General features: G+C 51.7%; 2 protein-coding genes and 1 long non-coding RNA gene across 5 annotated transcripts in view; 2 read left to right on the plus strand and 1 right to left on the minus strand.

Annotated features, from left to right (window-relative positions):
* SMPDL3B (sphingomyelin phosphodiesterase acid like 3B) overlaps positions 1 to 9,630 on the plus strand; it is a 28,994-nt gene extending 19,364 nt beyond the window's left edge. For 2 of the 3 annotated variants that reach the window (XM_043909435.1, XM_043909433.1), the window contains 4 exons: positions 2,631 to 2,774; positions 4,457 to 4,629; positions 6,266 to 6,446; positions 9,022 to 9,630. In XM_043909435.1, coding sequence (XP_043765370.1) covers positions 2,631 to 2,774; positions 4,457 to 4,629; positions 6,266 to 6,446; positions 9,022 to 9,611 — 1,088 coding nt within the window. In that variant the 3' untranslated portion in view covers positions 9,612 to 9,630. Of the gene's footprint in view, positions 1 to 2,630; positions 2,775 to 4,456; positions 4,630 to 6,265; positions 6,447 to 6,529; positions 6,664 to 9,021 lie in introns of all 3 variants that reach the window. The other variant, XM_043909434.1, reaches the window with a different exon arrangement.
* Positions 798 to 10,954, minus strand: LOC122698437. Its single transcript, XR_006342334.1, has 3 exons — positions 10,829 to 10,954; positions 10,343 to 10,521; positions 798 to 1,528 (listed from the first exon to the last, which is right to left on the minus strand). It is a non-coding gene; the product is annotated as an uncharacterized LOC122698437 (long non-coding RNA).
* On the plus strand, positions 9,760 to 17,140 carry XKR8 (XK related 8). Its single transcript, XM_043909436.1, has 3 exons — positions 9,760 to 10,506; positions 12,907 to 13,103; positions 15,582 to 17,140. Exons 1-3 carry the CDS (start codon positions 10,214 to 10,216, stop codon positions 16,289 to 16,291), a joined length of 1,200 nt encoding a protein of 399 aa, XP_043765371.1. The 5' UTR covers positions 9,760 to 10,213; the 3' UTR covers positions 16,292 to 17,140.
* The last annotated feature ends 2,599 nt before the right edge of the window (positions 17,141 to 19,739 follow it).

Consider the following 19,739-nt stretch of genomic DNA (forward strand, 5'->3'; position numbering starts at 1 on the left):
GTCACTCAGTCGTGTCTGACTCTTGGCGACCCCATGGGCTATACAGTCCATAGAATTCTCCAGGCCAGAATACTGGAGTGGGTAGCCTTTCCCTTCTCCAGGGGATCTTCCCGACCCAGGGATCAAACCCAGATCTCCGCATTGCAGGCGGATTCTTTACCAGCTGAGCCACAAGGGAAGCCCTGTATCTATGTATCAGGTGCTGAATGTCAGGCACTCCTCTGAGAATATTGCATATATGCCTTAGCTTCTTCACTGTCAGGATAATCCTAGAGAGAGGTATTATTACTGCCTCAGTTTTACTGAAGACAAATGTGATCCTTGTGGCCAAGGAAACAGGCAAGTTCTGGGATGCAAATCCTGGTTTGAGGACACCTCATACCTACCACTTCCACTGCCACTCCAGGAGGGGACCCCCACCCCCACCCCAATTCCCACATCTGTCCTTGAGGCAACCTCCTTCTCTCAATGTAAATCAATTTGTGCAGAGAAGCTGACTGGACACTTCCAGTCTATGTACCTCAACCCAACCAACTCAGACATGCTTGGGCTAATCTTCCCGCAGAAATCACTGGGGCTTCGGTGGCTCAGATGGTAAAAACAAAATCTGCGTGCAATGCAGGAGACCCAGGTTTGATCCCTGGGTCAGGAAGATCCCCTGGAGAAGAGAACGGCAACCCACTGCAGTATTCTTGCCTGGAGAATTCCATGGACAGAGGATTCTGGTAGGCTGCAGTCCATGGGGTTGCAAAGAGTTGGACATGATTGAGCAACTAACACACGGCACACAGGCTCAAACCAGGGCACTCTCCCCCATGGTAACTATAGGTATTATTCCCGGTGTATAGATAACAAATCTATGGGTCAACGCTAGTCAGTTCCTAGGGAGGGGTTCAAATTCAGATCTTACTCTGAGCGCTCTTTTCTCTGCTCCACATGCGGCTTCAGGAATAAAAGTGAAATAATGGAGAAGAAAATGCTTTATTATTATGATTTAACATACAAGTGTAAATGATAAGATTTTATAGTTCATAACATGCTTGCACATGTATTGAATTTCCTAAATTCATTGACTGTAAGATGTTTCATGGTTTTATGTATCACTAAGAAAAAAAAACGCTGTCCTAAAGTATGACACAGCGCTCTCTTGGCCTCAATGGTAAGACACGGCCCACTTGTAGAGATGTTAAAATGAGAACAAATTGGAAGAGGTGAAACAAGGCCTTATCTTATTTGAGAATGGTAGCAACATGGGTCAAGCAGAACACTCCCTGTTATAAAGATAAATAAGCTGAAGCAAACAGTAGGAGAGGAGGAAGAGGCTGAAATTTGAGATTTTGGTTCCATGTCATGAGTTCTTCTTGTCACGCGCACCTGGGTTCCTCATCAGAGTTGCTGTGAACACTGGCCCCTGCCTCTCCACTGTGGCCGATAGTGAACATGGGTGTGCAAGGCAAACTGATTCGGGTCCCAATTCAGGCTCTGCCACGCTCCAGGTGGGCCAGCCCCTGGACAGTCAGTGTTCTCCCTGTGCAAAATAAGGAAGATAATGTTACCTGCCCTGAGGGCTGTTGTGAGGATTAAATAAGGTAACTCATTCATTCAGTCAGTCAACAAATGTGTCTACTATGGGTGAGACAGCATTCTAGGGATAGGGACTTGGTCATGAACATGATGCCAGGTGGTGCCCGCATGGAGTTTATGCTTGTAAGGAGCTTCTAGAAGTGCCCAACACATAGACACAGCAAAAAACCTATTAGCCCAAAACTAGGTTTGACTCTTGGTAGGTGTCAAGCCTTCCTTGGTGGCTCAGAGGTTAAAGCATCTGCCTGCAAAGCAGGAGACCTGGGTTCGATCCCTGAGTCAGGAAGATCCCCTGGAGAAGGAAATGGCAACCCACTCCAGTACTCTTGCCTGGAGAATCCCATGGAGGGAGGAGCCTGGTAGGCTACAGTCCACAGGGTCGCAAAGAGTCAGACGCGACTTCACTTTCACTTTTTTCTTCTCTTCCCTGATAACAGTGTCTGTCCTTTTGTTCCCTTAAGATCTTTATTACTGAGATCTCTTCAAGGGCAAGTCTTGTGGCCAGGCTTAGATCCCAAAATGGCTTAGGGCAAAAATAGCTTCTCTTAGGTCAAGAAAGCCAAGTCCGGTCCTGTTTCTCTGGAGACCCCCACCTTATCTGATTATAAACTGGGAGAGGGTCTCTCCCTTCTCATCTGTCTTTGGGATTACAGGGATCTGTTTTCTCTTCAATGAATTCTTATGTCTGCTTGCATCTATATTACAGAGGAGGTTTTCTCCCCAGGCAGTTATAGTCATGACTTCTGGCTTTGTGCACAATTCCTCATGGGAATTTTATGACCTCCTCCTTTGGCAAAGCTCAGCGTTCCCAGATTTTATTTTTCTGTGTTAGGTCTTAGTTGCAGCATGTGGAATCTTTGATCTTCATCGCAGAATGTGAGAACTTAAGTTGCAGCATGAAGGATTTTTTTAGTTGCGGTATGTGAAATCTAGGTCCCTGACTAGAGATCGAACCTCAGCCTTCTGCATTGGGAGCATGGAATCTTAGCCACTGGACCACCAGGAAAGTCCCCCATATATTTTTATATTTCTGTTTTTCCTCCCAGATACTAAAGTCTACGCTGCTTTGGGAAATCATGACTTTCACCCCAAAAACCAATTACCCGCAGGGAGCAACAATATCTACAACCAGGTAGCAGAGCTGTGGCGACCCTGGCTCAATAACGAATCCATCACTTCCTTCAAAGAAGGTACTAACATCATTGCTACTATAAGGAGCCCTTTATACCAAAGTCTGATCTAATTTCATTTTCACAACATCCCCATGAAATAGGAACTGATTTTATCTCCATTTTATAGATTAGGAGACTGAGGCTTGAATATACCAAGAGTCTTGGCCAAGGTCACCTAGCTGAGAGGATGTAGTGGGAATTCCTAACAATGTGCTCTCACAGCCTTGAGAAATTTCACAGAAATAGCACCTGGAAAAATAGCATATATTAAGAAACTATATTGATGATTATTTTTCATGTCTTTCTTAGAATTATAGCCTTGTTAAAAACCCCAGGGCCAGACCCAGAAGGGACTGTGACTGGGATCATAAAAGCATGGACCTTGGAATGCTGGGTCACCATCAGGCATGAACGCTGCCTATGTACTTGTTAATTGTTCCCAAGACTAGCCCAGAAGGGAATGAATGGCCCAGGGTAAACACAAGGAGATCTGGACTATGTCAGTGTAGTCCATGATATTTAGGAGTATGTAACTGATATTGGAGAAGGAAATGGCAACCCACTCTAGTACTCTTGCCTGGAAAATCCCATGGACGGATGGAGAAGCCTGGTAGGTTACAGTTCATGGGGTCACAAAGAATCAGACACAACTGAGTGACTTCACTTTCTTTCACTTTCAACTGATATGGCATGTGTCGAGAAAGATAAGATCTGAGAAAGTCTTGTAGTCTGCAGTTAGGAATAAAAGCTGGACTCAGAGTGGACTCTGCACCTCAGTCCAATAGAGGCTGCAGGTCTCCTGACCCATTGCCCCAGATTTCGTGTTCTGTCTTCATTCTTGTCGCTCCCGGATCATTAGGGCAACAAGAAGAGGCAACCTCGGGAGCAGGATCCAGGGCTGATCCCAACGCCCATCTTCTCAACCACACAGCACTAATCAGAATCAGAAGTGAATATTCCTCGAGCATTTTCTGTGTGCCTGGCACCGCCCTCAGTCCACTGCTAGATTCCTCACAACAACCTTTGGAGGGGCAGTGACCTTCAGTTCAAGCCAGGTTTCTGAACCTTGCCACTGTTGACATTTGGGGCAGGGTAATTCTTTGTGTGTGTGTGTGGGGGGGGGTGTCCTGTACACTGTAGGGTGTTCAGCAGAATTGCTGGCCTTTATCCACTAGTTGCAAATAACATCTCCCATTGTGAAAACCAAAAATGTCTCCAGACATTGCCAAGTGTTCCCCTGGGGACAAAATCACCAGTTTGAGAATCACTGATTTGGGGGACACAGCATCCCAAGGGGACCCGACCTCCTCTCATTTTTTCCCTCAGTAGCACAGAAGCCCATCGATTTAATCCACTGCTCCTGGGGCAGAGAGCTAAGTGCAGAAGGGCTGACAGTGAATCCAGAGGGATAAACACACCTCCATGTTATTCCCATTCTATGGAGGAGGAAACTGAGGCATCAAGACCTTAAGGAACTTTCCCCAAGTGGCACAGGTAGTAAGGGATAGAACCAGGACTTGAACCCAGGCAGCCTGGCTCCAGAGCCTTTGGTCCTACCCATGATGCTCATCCTGTGGGAGAGATGGGAAGGGGGGATGCCAAGGAAGGAGAAGATGGGCAAGTGAAGAGACAGGGGACAGAGGTGTGTCTGCTTGGAGGCAAGAGACCCCTTCAGACCCCCCATGGCTATGATGTCCTAGGTGCCTTCTATTCTGAGAAGCTGCCGGGGCTGAGCGGGGCTGGGCGAATCGTGGTCCTCAACACCAACCTGTACTACGGCAACAATGAGCAGACGGCCGGCATGGCTGACCCCGGCCAGCAGTTCCAGTGGCTGGACGACCTGCTGACCAGTGCATCCCAGGCTGGGGAAATGGTAAGGGCCCCCTGCTCCTTCTCCCCCCTCCCGGGGGTCTCTTCCTGAACGAGTCCCCCACTTCGGCACAGACTCACACCCACTCACTCAAGATGCTCATGTCACAGAGGGTCCTTCATCAGCTTGGCACCTGAGAGGGCTTCTTCCATCCTCACAACAGCCTGTGAGGCTGGGACCCATTGTGCGGTGAGGCTCCCGGTGGGGCAGTGACGGTCTCAAGTCTCACAGTGAATGGTGGGGCTGAGATCCCCTGGAGTAGGAAATGGCTCCCCACTCCAGTATTCCTGCCTGGAGAATTCCATGGACAGAGGAGCCTGGTGGGCTACAGTCCATGGGGTCGCAAAGAGTTGGACACGCCTGAGAGACTGTAACTCACTCACTGAGACTGGAACCCGAGGCTCCAGAAGCCAAGTCCAGCCCAGCTGCAGCCACAGTGCGGGCTAGACCTCAGAGATATGCCTTGCCCTTGAGGTGTGTCCATCTCGTCCGCTGTGAGGTGTGTCCCTCTAGTCTGCTGGGCTGGCAGCCCCCGATGACTGGCCTTCTGTCTCATTTGCCTGAGTCCCTACTCTGGCCAGTGTATCCCGGCAGGATCTCATGGCTGGTGCTTCTGAGTCCTCACTAAACATCAGATAAGCTGCTAGGTGCTTTATATGGATATATGAACTCTCAAAACCGCACCAGTTAGGTAGCTCTCCTGATGAGAAAACTGAAGCTCAGAGAGGTGATACACATCTGGTATCCAACGGTGGTTTGTCTCCAAAGCTCACACTCTTCACTGCCCTCCTTACCAGCCACCACGGCCCCACCCCACCATTCTGCCTCTCGCAATGGGGCCAAGGGCCCAGGCACTGTCATTACAGCTGAGTGACTCAATGAATGTAAGATGTGAACACATGTTTCCACTACACAGCAGAGGTTATAAACCATGTAAGGAAGTTTTGGTTACAGTGCCTGAGCTCTCCAACAGGAGAGACTCATCTGAAGGATCAGGAAGATTTCATGAGAAGGGTTTTGAAGCATGGGTAGGATTTACAGAGGGCTTCCCAGTCGGCTCCTGGAGAAGGAAATGGCAACCCACTCCAGTATTCTGCCCTGAAGAATTCCATGGACTGTATAGTCCATGGCATTGCAAAGAGTCAGACATGAGTACGCAACTTTCACTTTCACTTTCCCAGATGGCTCAATGGTAAAGAATCCGCCTGCCAATGCAGGAGACACAGGTTGGATTCCTGGGTCGGGAAGGTCCCCTAGAGGAGGAAATAACAACCTACTCCAGTATTCTTGCCTGGGCAATCCCACGGACAGAGAGGCCTGGCGGACTACACAGTCTATGGGGTCACAAAGAGCCGGACACGACTGAGCGACTAAACAGTAACAACAGAATTTACAGAAGTGAACAGGAGAAGGGTGGTCCGGGTGGCAGGCATAGTATGGACAAAGGCACAGAGGTGGGAAGCCTGCAGCACCTTCACTGCTGTGTGCAGAGAGATGCTGGGATCACCTGGGAGAGGGAAAGGGGAGGAGGTACCTTGGAGCCTGTTGTTTGCTTTTGGGGAGATGGGTAGACTGTGAGAGGTGGAGATGAGCTGGGGAAAGCAGCTCTGAACCCCCGCTGGGTACCCCTTCTTCGTAGGTGTACATCATCGGCCACGTGCCCCCGGGGTTCTTTGAGAAGACACGGAACAAAGCGTGGTTTCGGGAGGGCTTCAATGAGGAGTACCTGAAGGTGGTCCGGAGGCATCATCGAGTCATCGCCGGGCAGTTCTTCGGGCACCACCACACCGACAGCTTTCGGATGTTCTATGACAGTGCAGGTACCCACCCTGGAGGGCAATGGCCAGCCCACTTCCCTCTCTCTGTCACCAAACTCTCAGTCCCGCTGTCTCTCTCCTGGAAGGTGCCCCCATCAGTGTCATGTTCCTTACACCTGGGGTCACCCCGTGGAAAACCACGTTACCTGGAGTGGTCAACGGCGCCAACAATCCGGGCATCCGGGTGTTTGAATATGACCGAGCTACGCTGAGCCTGCAGGTCAGGAGCCTTGGGTCTGCTTGGGCCACAGGAGGAGGGGGAGGGACCTGAATGAATCACCACCTTCCCCAGCTAATCCACCCAAGCCTCAGGAAGGTCAAGTTACTTCCACCTTTTGAGAGCTCAGCATTAGAACCCTGGAGCTATCGCCAAATCTTGCCACCAGGTGAGGTCAATTCTCCCCCCAAATCTCCCTTTGCCCCAATCATGGTCAGGGCCTCCTGCTTGGTCTCCCTGCCTCCCGCCAGCCCCGCCGGAGCTCATCTGGTACAGCTGAGCAGAAGGGATTAATCTTTCTTATGCACTTCTTGTCTCTCTCCTGCTCAAAAACCTTCAGTGGCTCCCCAGCGCCCCCCAGACAAGTTGGATCTCTTTGGCCTGGCAGTCACAGTCTCACAGTGTGACCGCAGGCCCACTGTCCATGTCTTCCCTACACTGACTGGGCTGCAGCCAAGCAGGCCCCTACCCATCGAGCAATCGCACACCTCCTGGGATGTGCTGGTGACTACAGAAATGACAAAGGAGCACGATTCCTTAATGTCGTCAACAAAATGTGTTAGCACCTGCCACGTGCCAGGCCCTGTGCTAAGCTCAGGGGACACAGAAGGGAACAAAAGGCACCGCTCTCTCGGAGCCGACATCCTTACCGGAGGGAGGCAGGCAATAAACAAACACAGTAAAGTTAAGTGCGGCGCGAAATCAGTGCTAAGGAGAAAAGAGAGGGGAGGCAGTGGGTGACAGTTCCGGGGCACGTGCATATGTGTGGTGTCAGATAGATTGGGTGAGGAAGTGTCACTGATAGGGTGACATCTGAACTCTGAGTCAAATCAGGGAGTGAGCCACATGAGTGTCTGCGGAATGAGGAGGAAGGAACGTACTGGGTGTGTTGGGCAGGGAGGGGCAAGAAGGCCTGTGGGGTCACAGTGGAGGTCATGTCACTTAGGCTGTGAGTAAGACTCTGGAATTTTTAAAAAAATCACTATTCTGGGTGAAGAACAGGCTGTAGGGGGCAAGGGTGGAAACAGGGGTATCAGTGAGGAGGTGACTACAACCACTGAGAGGTAACAGTGGTATGAGCCACGGTGGCTGCAGCAGGTCATGAGGAGAGCTAGATCCTGGATGGATTTATTTTTAAAAGTATTAATTTTATTATTTGGCTATGTCAGGTCTTAGTTGTGGCATGCAGGATCTCTAGTTGGGCCATGGAAGAAACTCTCAGCTGCAGCATGTAGGATCTAGTTCCCTGACCAGGGATCAAACCCAGGGACCCTTAATTGGGAGCACGGAGTCTTAGCCGCTGGACCACCAAGGAAGTCCTGGGTGTATTTTGAAGGCAGAGTGGACAGGATTTGCTGGTGGACTGGATGAGGGGTGGAAGAGAAAGTGAGGAGGCAACAAGGGCTCCAAGGCTTTGGCTGGCGCACCTAGAAGGATGAGGTTGCCACTTACTGAAACGGGATCACTGTGGGAGGAGCAGGTTTTGGAGGGAAGATCAGAAACTTGGTTTTTCTGTTAACTTTGGGATGTCTATACGGCATCCAAGTGAAAATGCCAAGGGAGGAGGCAGCTGAATGCTCAAATAGGAGTTCCAGAAAGAGGTGGGTGCAAAGATTTAACCTTGGTGTTGAGAAAGACCATTTAAAACCAGGGACTGCCTGAGATACTAGATCCTTCACTCTAGAGGAGAAGCAGGCTGAGGATTTTTAAGAGTATGGTCTGTTGCCCATATGGGCACTTGGCCCGCAGGTGGGTGTGAAATGAAATAATGTAGATGCCTAGCAGAAAGTTGCCATCCATACATGGCAGCCCCTCTTACCTTACCTCTCCTGACCTGAAGCAGATCCTCAAACTTAGGTGGAAAGTATTGGACAGATAACCCTTCCACATTCTAGTCCAGAAAAGGCACCTGAGTTCTAGATGTCTTGGGTGCATCCCAAGCCCCCATCAAAACACAATTCTACAACCTCTCTCAGCCAGGCATTTCATTTCATTACTTTTAGATTGCGTTTTATCTGTTCTTTCTGCAAATACTTACTGAGAATCTTCTGTACACCCGGGAATTTGCTTGAACAGAAAATACACAGGCCATGGAGTAAACAACCTGGGTTCCAATCCTGCTCAGGGACCTGTGAGACCCTGGCCAAATGAATTAACCTCTTTAGGACTCAGTTTCCTCATCTGTGAAATGGGGATGATAATGCAGTTACCTCAGGAGTCTGGACCAGATGATGTCAGCCAAGGTGACCAAGAGTGGTCCTGATTATGGCTGTTAGAATCCGGGATCAAATGCAAGATGGAGGGTTGGGGGCGGAAGCGGACAGCTGCTCACGGCCCGCCCGCCTCGCGCCCCCTCTGCAGGACATGGTGACCTACTTCTTGAACCTGAGCCAGGCGAACGCGCTGGGCGCGCCAAGCTGGGAGCTCGAGTACCGGGTGACCGAGGCCTATGGGGTGCCGGACGCAGGTGCCCGCTCCATGCACGCGGCGCTCGGCCGCATCGCCAGCGACCAGGGTGCGTTGCAGCGTTACTACGTCTACAACTCGGTCAGTTACGACACGCAGGCCTGCGACGAAGCGTGCCGCGCCGAGCACGTGTGCGCGCTGCGCGAGGTGGCCTTCGACGGGTACGCGGCCTGCCTGCGCGCCCCCGGCGTCGCGCCCGCGCCCTGCCTTGCGCTCCTGCCCGCGGCGCTGCTGGGCTTGCGCGCGCTGCTCGTGTCCTGACCTTGGGGGAACCAACGGCCGACGCGCTTGGTAAAATGGAGGCAGCATCAGCCCTGAGAGCTGGACTCCTCCACCCTTTCCCCTCCCAGCGACAGCAGAATGAACTGGGACTGGGCAGCCGATCAGGAAATGAAGCCCCGAGGGTCCCACCAGCAGCACATTTCTTTCACGTTTCATGTTTTATCCAAAACACTCTGCTCGTCATGCGTGTTATTAATTTATAAATCATGTTTATAAAAGTAACTCCCTTTCCCCGTTATTGAACATCCTCCCCTCCTCCTTTTCGGATAATCCGAGTAAAATGAGATGCCAGGAAGGTGCGCCTGGTTGACCCTCGGTCTCCCCTGACACATGGCCCGGCCTCGAGGTATACAGTCAGGGACTGGATCGGGCTTTGGCGTTTGGTTTTGCAACAGTGCGGACATGAGACAGCGCAGTTCTAACCCGGGCGCTCATCTGCGGGCCATATTCTCCGCCTTGGGCCTCCAGGGTAAAACAAGGCTGCTACATTGCACCTCGGACGGTGCGTCTTCGGGCCTAGCGGTCCTTGGGGCCCTCTGGGTTCAGCGGGGCTTGGTGGTGGGGGCGGGGGGGGATCCCTAGGCAGGCTGCCTGGCCAGAGAGCACTGAGCCGCGGGGTCTGCGGGCCTCGCTCCTCCCCGGACGGGGCGGGACGGGGAAGTCCCGCCCAGCGGTCCGGTCCTGGGCGGCCCCGAGGGCTGTTCACGCCTCCTTCCTGCCACTGCGCCTCTGGGCCGGGTGCGACTCTGGGCCGGGAGGGCGGGCCTGAGCCCAGACGAATAGAGGGGGGAGAGGCTCGCGGGTCATGCCCTGGTCGCCCCGCGCCGTGCTCTTAAGGGACCTAGTCCTTGGAATATTGGGCACCCTCGCCTTCCTGATCGACCTGGGCGCCGATGTGTGGGCCGCGAGCCAGTATGTGCTCAGCGGTCGCTACCTGTGGGCCGCGCTGGTGCTGGCGCTGTTGGGCCTCGCCTCGGTCGCGCTGCAGCTCTTCAGCTGGGTCTGGCTGCGCTCCGACGTCTCCATCCCTCTCGCGCCGAAGCCCCCTGGCCGGTACCTGGCGCTGTTGCATCTCCTCCAGCTGGGCTACCTGTACAGGTGAGCGCCCCGCCCCTGGGGAGAGAGAGGGGGGAACAGAGGTCACGTCACCTCCTGCTGCTGCTGGGCTGACTCTGGGACACGGGGGGAGGAGAGGAAAGGACTGCGACCCAGGAGAGGAAACTAAGCCCCTCCTAGTTTAGAGGGCGCCTCTCCCACCAGGTGAACTCCTGGCCCCTGATGAAGGATCAGTCCGGCTGACGGCCCTCAGAGCTCATCACTCGAGCTTCCTGGCACAAGTGAAGAAACGGGGACCCAGAGAGGAAACTGAGGCACATGACCTGGAGTCAGGCCCTTTGGGATCCACTCCTGGCTTTACCACCTGTGGCCTCCTTCCAGGCTTTTTCTGAGCCTCAGTTCCCTCCTCTCTTAAAAGGAGGTTGTCATCCGGAGGTGGGTGTGGCGGGCAAGCCCCGCTGTGAAGGGCGCAGCTCCTGGTCGGGGCGGACTCTGTTCTATTGGCAGCGGGTCCCAGCAGTTCTTTTTAGCTGTGGGCGGAGCCCCTAGTTTCCCCTCCAGGTGTCAGTTTACTCCGTGTACCGGAGGCTCCCAGTGTAAGGACCAAGTGGAACGAGACCTGTGAATTGCGCCGTGTGGGGTGAGCAGCAGCGTCAGATCACCTCATGACCAGCTAGCTGGGTCACCTTGCAGTCTGAGCAGCCCTGACCCCAGGGCAGCGCTTGGTCCCTCGCGGCCAGTGTCCCTCGCCTTACCTTCCCCAGCTGCCTTCTCCATGAGCACCTGCTCCCCACGCCACCCCCTCACCCCCAGGACCCAGCAAGAGGGCAGAGATGGGGTCTGACTCATGCATGTTCCTGGAGCCAGACAGGGCTGGATGCGGGGGCTGGGGGGGGGGGTGCGGGGGAAGCCTGCAAAATCTGTGTGGGCTGTGCTTCTTTTCAGAAGTGGCAGGACCATCCGGAGATGGGGAAAGTGAAACGAAGGGGTCAGAGTCATGCGACAAAGTCAGGACACCATGTGATCTGGGTTGGGATGGGCTGGACGGAGCCAGGACCCACTCTGGAATCCATGGTTACAGATTCTTTCCAGATCTTGCCTTGAGTCTCCAGGAGTGGGCGGGAGGAGCCTTGAATGTTGCGGTTTCGCCTGAGGGACTGGCCAGGCATCAATAACACCCTGGATGAACACGAAGGGGCACAGATATTATAGTCCTGGCAGCCTGCAATGAGCCCTGAATCGATAACTGCATCATGTATCTTCTATTTTTGCTGAGCATGAGTTGGACAGACTGTATTGAGCTTTGCTTGAGAAAACAGGGTCTCTGTGCCAGCCTGTGACTAGGCCTCTGCCAGGGCACTGGCACAACCCCCAACCTGGGTGTGCCTGTCTGTTCTCTTAGCATGTTGTCAAGACCATCCAGGGGAAGCGAGGGTAAATGTCTAATGAATGAATTCGAAATGAGTGAGTGGGTTCACCTCCCAAGAGCCAACTGAGATCGGTTCTGGGCAGGCAAGATTCTGGTGCATCCTCCACTCTTTCCGTAGGCCAACGGGTCACTCAGGTCTGTCTGTCCAACCTCTGGACCGTCTCTCTCGTTTAACAATTTTTTATTTATTTTTGGCTGTGCTGGGCCTTCTTTGCTGTGTGGGTTTTCTCTAGTTGCAGCAAGCAGGGACTGATCTTTGTTGCGGTGCATAGTCTTCTCATTGCAGTGGCTTCTCTTGTGGAGCATGGGCTCTAGGCAAACAGGCTTCAGTAATTGCAGGGCATGGGCTTAGTTGCCCCAAGGCATGTGGCATCTTCCCTGGGACCAGGTATCGAACCTGTATCCCCTGCATTGGCAGGCGGATTCTTAGCCCCTGGACCACCAGGGAAGACCTCTCTGGACCCTCTTAACTCCACCCCATCTCTGCATCCATCACTCTGGGCAGGCCTCTCCCATGGATTCCTGGGTGCTCTTTCTATAGCACAGTAGGACCTGTCTTGTCTGTGCTCAGAAACTCTCCATGGCTCCCCTTCCCCACAGGATCCTAAGAAATTCTTAGGCTTGCTGAAATTTGAGAAGGAATCATTTTAGGCACTTTCATAGTACATCTTTCAAATTCAGACAGCTTGGAGTCCAAATCCTGTTTCCACTGCTCATTCGCTCTTTGGTCCTGTTTCCCCATCTGTAAAACGGGGATGTTGTAAAGGAGGAAGTGGGACAAGGTTAGTGATGAGCTTGGAATGGTGCCTACTGCAGGAGCAGGAGCAGTAATCTATCCCCATTTCACAGATGAAGAAACAAGTTCAGTGAGGTTAAGTCACTTGCCCAAGGTCCCATTGTGTGTATATGAGAAGCCAGGATTGGAGCCCGTCTGCATCTGCTCAGTGGGGAGGGAAGGAAGAATGCCACTGGATGCTAACCGGGCCCCTTGGGGCATCACGTGTGCTGCCTAGATGCGTGCAGGGGCTGCAGCAGGGGCTGCTGGTGTGGCGGCAGGAGGTCCCCTCCGAGTTCGACCTGGCCTACGCCGACTTCCTCTCCCTGGACATCAGCATGCTGCGACTCTTCGAGACCTTCCTGGAGACGACGCCGCAGCTCACCCTGGTGCTGGCCATCATACTGCAGAGCGGCAGCGCCGAGTACTACCAGTGTGAGTGTCGGGCCCAAGGCCAGCCACCCCCGCGCCGCACCTTCACGACTTGGGAAAGTTGCCCACGAATGTCAGAAAGGTTTTCTCTTTTTCATAAATGCTGTTTAGAAAACAGAGGAATGTCCTTTAGCGAGGCAGGTCTGGGGTCCAATCCAAAGTCATGCTCCAGCCTTGAGTTTGGACAAAGAGGACTCCACCTCTCTGAGCTGTTGTTCTCATCTGTAAAATGGACATAGTCGATGATCCTTCCTCATAAAGTGAATGAAAAGTTTTTAAGTGAAGTGATGCATATAGGGCCTAGTGCCTAATAAGTCTACAATATAATTTTTACTAGTTTGAACATAACAGATAAAGTATGCTGGGTGCCTAATGTCTAATAAGGAATCTGTTAATCAACAGAGAAATTGTTGAGCACCTTTGTACACTTAAGTCTCTATGGAGCACCTCTGTGCCCGTCCCTATGATAGGGACACCACAGTGAATAAGCAGACAGAAAAAGCCCCTGGCCTGCCAGGACCACAGACTGTGAAGCATGCAGTTACATTAAAGCCAATGGAGTGATCTGAAAAGGAGGAAGGCAGGTGGCTTCATAAACCACAGGAGAGGTTTGTGCAATGAGCAACTTTGAGCGGGCTTTAGGGAAGTGAGTTGCCCAAGGTCACACGCCAGCTGGCAGCCAAGTTAGGACTCCAGCTCACATCTGATTCAGGATCTCCGCTTTCCCGTCTCCACCCTGGCACACCTGCTGCTATACCTGGCACAGCCTCCCGGGGAACCAGTCCCAGCTCTGCCACCCCTCGCTGCGGGATTGGAGAGTCTTTCCCTCTCTGGCCTCAGTTTCCACGGTCATACAAGTTGGGGAGTTGGACTCCATCTTCAAGGGTCCTTTCCGTTTGCTCATCTGGTTCTGAGTATTAATTGGGGAAAACAAAACCGTAGTGGCAGCTGTCACGATTGAGCCCCTGCTGGTGGTAGCACCGTGCAAAGTGCTATGTCATCGCTGTTACAGCCCACAGCACCCTCTAGGTGGGTGCTGCATCTATCTCCATTTTACATGAGAGCAAAGAGGAGCCGAAAGGTGAAGTGATTCGCCCTGGGACACACAGCATTCATTGGGCATATACCGTCAGCCCTCTCTGTGGGTTCTGCACCCGCAGATTGAGACAGCCGACCCTATAACCCCATTTTATATTAGGGACTTGAGCACCTGTGGATTTTGGGAACCAATCCCCTGTGGATTCTGAGGGGTGGCTGTGTTTTTGTCTATTTGAGGCCAGTGGGTATCCAGGACCGGGGCTAAGTGGAGACCATCTGCCCTGTGTGTGTGGACCGGTGGGGATGGGAAACTGAGGGAAGAAATGGATTTTCCCAACTTTTGTTTAGCAAACATTTCTTCAGCTGCTGCTATATGCCAGCTACTAGGCTGCTGAGGGATCCCTGGGGGGTAGAATCTGTTTTCTACTCTGAAGGAGCTCAGAGATAAGGAAATAAGACTCCAGACAGAGAGGAGGTGTTATAGGACCTGCATGGTGGAGTGGGGTGGGATGGCGTCAGGATGGGTGACTCTAGGGGATATTCAAGCCAGAAGTTGCAGGGTAAGGAGGAGTAGGCCAGAGGAAACAGGGTGGGTCTCCCTAATAACCAAGGGCACAGCTTGCCAGGTCAGAGAATGCAGCACGTGGGGCAGCTGGAGGAACATCAGGCCTGCAGAGACCCTGAGTGTGGGGTAGTTAGGCCACAGAGCTCATTCCAGGCTGGGAGTGGGTTCCTGACCCACAGCAGGTTCCCAGAAAACATCTGTTGACCGAATGAGGTAGGAAGGGGGCAGGAAGGAAGCTGTCTAGAGATACTTCCAGCCCTCCTTGGAGGGCCTGGTGCTTCTAGTCTAGGATGGGCAACCAGGAGGTGGGAGGCGGATGTCTTGGAAAATCAAAACCAGGGCCCAATCCGAGGGTGGAACGGAGGGGAGTAGGAGCTGTTCCAGCCGCATAGCAGGGACATCCCTCCTGGCCCCCAGGAGGCGGCTTCAGCTAGAGGCTGGTCATCACCCTGTGGGATTTCCCGCTTCCCTTTCTGAGGTTAAGGAAAGGGGAACTGGACTGCTGGGGTTCAAATTCAAGAAAGGCATGGACTCTTCAAGGAAAGGAAGGATTTCAAAATGTGCTCAGGGTGGGGCCAAGGCCCAGGGGGTACCCAATGCTGGGCGATGGGTGCTGGTGAGAGTGTTAAGTCACACAGTCGCATCCTTGAAAAATGTAACGGGGTAGCACTTGAAAGGTCTGTGGTGAAGGACAGCCTCCATGTGGATGGGAGCTCTGGTAGGGTTGTGTGAACTAACTGTGCTCCAGCTGTACTTTTCAACAAACTGGGAGCTCTGATCCCCACCGCAGCGTGGCTACAATGCCTCCGCAGTACCACCGCCTCGGGGGAGCGCCTGCGGGCTGCCCGCAGGGCTCACCCGTCTACTCTTCTTCACAGGGGTCAGCATCTGTACGTCCTTTGTGGGTATCTCGTGGGCACTGCTCGATTACCACCGGGCCTTGCGCACCTGCCTCCCCTCCAAGCCTCTCCTGGGACTGGGCGCCTCCGTGATCTACTTCCTGTGGAACCTGCTGCTGCTGTGGCCCCGGGTGCTGGTCGTGGCCCTCTTCTCAGCCCTCTTCCCCCACTACGTGGCCCTGCACTTCTTGGGTCTGTGGCTGGTGTTCCTCTTCTGGGTCTGGCTGCAGGGCACGGACTTCATGCCAGGTCCCCACTCTGAGTGGCTGTACCGGGCGACCGTGGCCACCATCCTGTATTTCTCCTGGTTCAATGTGGCGGAGGGCCACACCCGAGGCCGTGCCACCATCCACCTGGTGTTCCTGCTGCACGACAGCCTTCTCCTGGTGGTGGCCTGGGTGACTCAGAGCGCCTGGCTGCCCAGCGGGCACCTGCTGCAGAGCCTGCTGCCCGCAGCCGGGGTCTGCTTCCTCCTGGGGCTGGCTCTGCGGCTGGCCTACTACTGCTGGCTACACCCTAGCCGCCGCTGGGAGCCCGACCAGGTGGACGGGACCAGGGGTCTCCGCTCCCTTGAGGAGCGTCAGCTCCCGCAGAACAGACGCATGGCCCAGCTGGCTAAGAACTTTTTCCCCAAGGCGAGGGATGAAGCTGTTTTGCCATGGAAGGGAGAGGTGAATGGTGTCCTTTGAGGCAGGGTCAGACCCAGCCAGGGGGACTCGAGGCCAGATGGAATTGGTTGGTAGGATGAAGATAAGCTACTAATGCTGCTATGGGCCTTGATTCACTCAATGAGCCCTGGATGCCTGATCTGTGCCAGGTATTGGAGACCAGAGTTGAGTTGAGACAGAGGCCCGCCATCAGGGAGGAGAACTAGATGAGAAGGGCTGGGCCCTGCTGGGTCGAGGGCCCCAGTTATCTATGAAACACTTTGGGAGGAAAGAAGAGCCTCCACTGCACCCTTCCTCCACCCACATGCGCCAAAGCATCCCAGTGTTGGCACTTTTACCTCCTCGGCTACCTCTGAAATAACTGGTGGAGGTGCTATTTCACCCTTGGTTGCCCTGCCCGGGGCTGAAAGGCCCCAGAACCTCCAGGATGTATTCTTTGGAATTGTCCCCCTCCAGTCATTCAGTTCATTCAGCAGATGCTTACCAAAGGCCTTCTATGTGCCAGGAGCATCATTCTGTTCTTGGCAGATCAGCTGCCATCCCAGTTTCAGCTCTTAGCCTCTCCAGCTGCCCCAGAGCAGGCTTTCATGCTAGAAGCCAGGGGTGCGCAGTTGCCTGGGGTGCAGCTGGCCCAGCCTCTGCCCCTGCTCTCAAGGGGCAACCTTTCAGCCAAGTGCCTTGTGATCCTGCGGTCTGGGCCACGGCTCAGCCTGTTGAGTATTTTTTTATACTTCAGGCGGTGTTCTTTTCTACCTCAGGGTCTGTGCGGGAGGAAGAGGTATGTGTTTCTATGTCTCTGTGAGACACATGCATGGTGTTTTTGTTAAACAGTGTTATTAGATTATTATTAAAACCTCATGGTATCTTCCAGCCTTATTGTGTCATTGAATCTACTGCCAAGTTCAAAGCTGCCTGGAAAAAAAAGGGGTCAGGGACACATAATCCACCTCTCAAAGCTGGCAAAGCCCCTGGGACCAGAGAAGCGGGCTGGCTGAGCTAAGACTTCTCCACCTTGTTTTCTGAGCATCAAGAGCTGGTGAGCCAGTGTGGGGATGACCACTCAGGTGAGCGTCAGAACCCAGATCTGGGCTGACTCGAGTGTGTGCTCTTAACCAGCTCTGCTGCTGGGCCTGGGGGAGTAGCCACAATACTTGGTACCAGGAAGTGAATACAGGAGGCACAGATGAAGGCAGGCCTCTTTGCTGGGAGCTCAGTGGGAGCATGGTAGTGGTTGACAGGGGATGTGGATATGGGCTATAGTGTTGGGGAGGTGGAACTTTTTGCTATTCTGGGAGGTCTGTGGTTTGGAGAAACAAGGAGCAGGAAAAGGGCGCTGGAGACAGAAGGAAAGGTTCATCACCACTGGGAGGGGACCCAGGAGAGTCTTTATTCATTCATCTGGTGGAGACACACTAAACAGAGCAAGTGTGTATCAGCTAGTGTAAAGTGCTGAAAGAAAAATAAGGTCGGGGAAGTGTGTTAGGGGTGGGAGTTATTGATATAATTCTATACAGAATGGCTGGGAAGGCCTCCCTGAGAAACTGATGAGCCCGAAAGAAGGTGAGGGGGGGCGCCAGGCACATGTGCTCCATCCCGGACGCCAAGTCGGCAGTGCCTGGATGAAGCAGGGCTTGTAGCAGTCATGCTGGCCTAGGGCCAAGGCTGACAGAGATGAGGGCCAGAAGCCGAGGGGCTCTGGGAAGATGATGCTGGTGCTTTCCACATTCACAGAACGGTAGAGGCAGAAAGCATCTCCAGGATCACTCAGTTCAATGATTTCCAGACATTTGAATTTCATGAACCAGTAAAATGGCCAACATGTTTGCCAAGTTAATTTGATAAAAAAGGGTAGTAAGGACTTCTCTGGTGGTCCTGTGGCTAAGACTCCGTGCTCCCAAAGCAGAGGGCCTGCCTGGGTTCGATCTGTGGTCAGGGATCTAGACCCCACATGCCACAATGAAAATCAAAGATCCCTCGTGCTGCAACTAAGACCTGGCACAGCCAAATAAATAATAATAAAATATTTTAAAAATACCATGTATTATGTATATATGTATATATACATATATAAAAGGGCAGTAAAAACTACCACCATCTATTATCTGTATCATCTTATGAAACGATACGTAACTTCAAAAAAAGATCATTCTTTTAATTGAATATATTTAAACACACACACAAAAGCAAAATTACTTTTCTTCTCAATTCATAGGGAACATCAAGGGTTGAGACCTCAAGAGGGCAGACTTGACCTTTAGAAATCCCTGGTCTTAGTGGCCAACCTAGCCACAAACATAAGAGGTTCTTAAGGAGTCCACTCAAACGAATACTTGCTATCAATTATACGTCAGTAAAATAGAAATACTTGCTACATTTATTTTCTCTGCTTCTTCCTGTGATATGTGGAAAAGACTAGTCTCGGGGAGATCATCTCGGCTAAGCTCTCATCTACATAGACTCCCTTTAGATGAAACTGTCAAATGAAGGTAATAGGTCTGTAGCTTAAAAAGCTGTGGAGTCAAGTAGTTTCATTTGTAACTAAGTTTACAGAATCAAGAATTTTTAAAAGATGACACTGATATTACTTGCAATTAAAAATTTCTTTTGAAGACTATTTTTTTTAATGTTAAGAAACTTATTTTTGAATAAAGCTCTTGATTTGCTCATTTTAACTTGCCACGGGAAAGGTTCTTGAGAAATGTGCAGATATTACACCTTTTGGAAGAGGAGGAGATGTTTTACTCTTTGGGCTCAAAAGGTAATTGATACTCTGATGTACTTCTGACCAATGAACCAGTTTGCTTCAACTACACAATGTGGCTCAAAATATGCACCTTCTCAGCAAAAGATTTAATGCCCCAGTATACAAGGCAACCTCCTCTTCTCTGGGGGAACTTATTTGGGGAAAAATATATCTTACAGTCTGACATAGATGGTATTTGGAAGCTAGAATCCAATTCTAATCTTATTTGGAATAAAAGGCAAAAGGACTAGTTTTCCAGACCAATGAAAAGTCAGACTCAAATCTAAAAAAATGAAAAGAGAAAAAGTAGCTAATGTAACATGAAAACAAGCCAATCAAACAGTTTGATATCAATCTGTCGGCTTTATTGCTTTTGCATTTTAAGCTCAGCACAGCAAGGTATTGATTTCTTAGTAATTAAATTTCAGCACATTTGACAGCAAATGAAATCTCTTGGCATTCCAGTTCTAAACTTGGAAAAGCAGTATTTTTAGAAACAATTGAGAGAAACTTTCCCTTGAAAATTATTTTAAAATATTTATTTTCTCATTTATCTGTATTGAATGGCTAGTTTTGTTTTTTTTGGTGAAAATAATGATGAAATTATTGAGAGGGTGCCATCTTTCTAATGAGCTCTGCAGATTTTTTTTGAAGCCCAACTCAGGAGCCTACTCAGCTAGGCAACTGGGCTGATCCTACTCAGAAAAGACACGGGAGCAAACCATA

Source organism: Cervus elaphus, chromosome 8 (genome assembly GCF_910594005.1).
Source record: "Cervus elaphus chromosome 8, mCerEla1.1, whole genome shotgun sequence".
Lineage (NCBI taxonomy): Eukaryota > Metazoa > Chordata > Mammalia > Artiodactyla > Cervidae > Cervus > Cervus elaphus.

Excerpts from the sequence above, each read along its gene's own strand:
- XKR8 (XM_043909436.1), top strand. The coding sequence starts at position 10,214 with ATGCCCTGGTCGCCCCGCGCCGTGCTCTTAAGGGACCTAGTCCTTGGA. Across the intron at positions 10,507-12,906 it reads CAGCTGGGCTACCTGTACAG|ATGCGTGCAGGGGCTGCAGC; the intron begins GTGAGCGCCCCG and ends TGTGCTGCCTAG. Across the intron at positions 13,104-15,581 it reads CAGCGCCGAGTACTACCAGT|GGGTCAGCATCTGTACGTCC; the intron begins GTGAGTGTCGGG and ends TCTTCTTCACAG.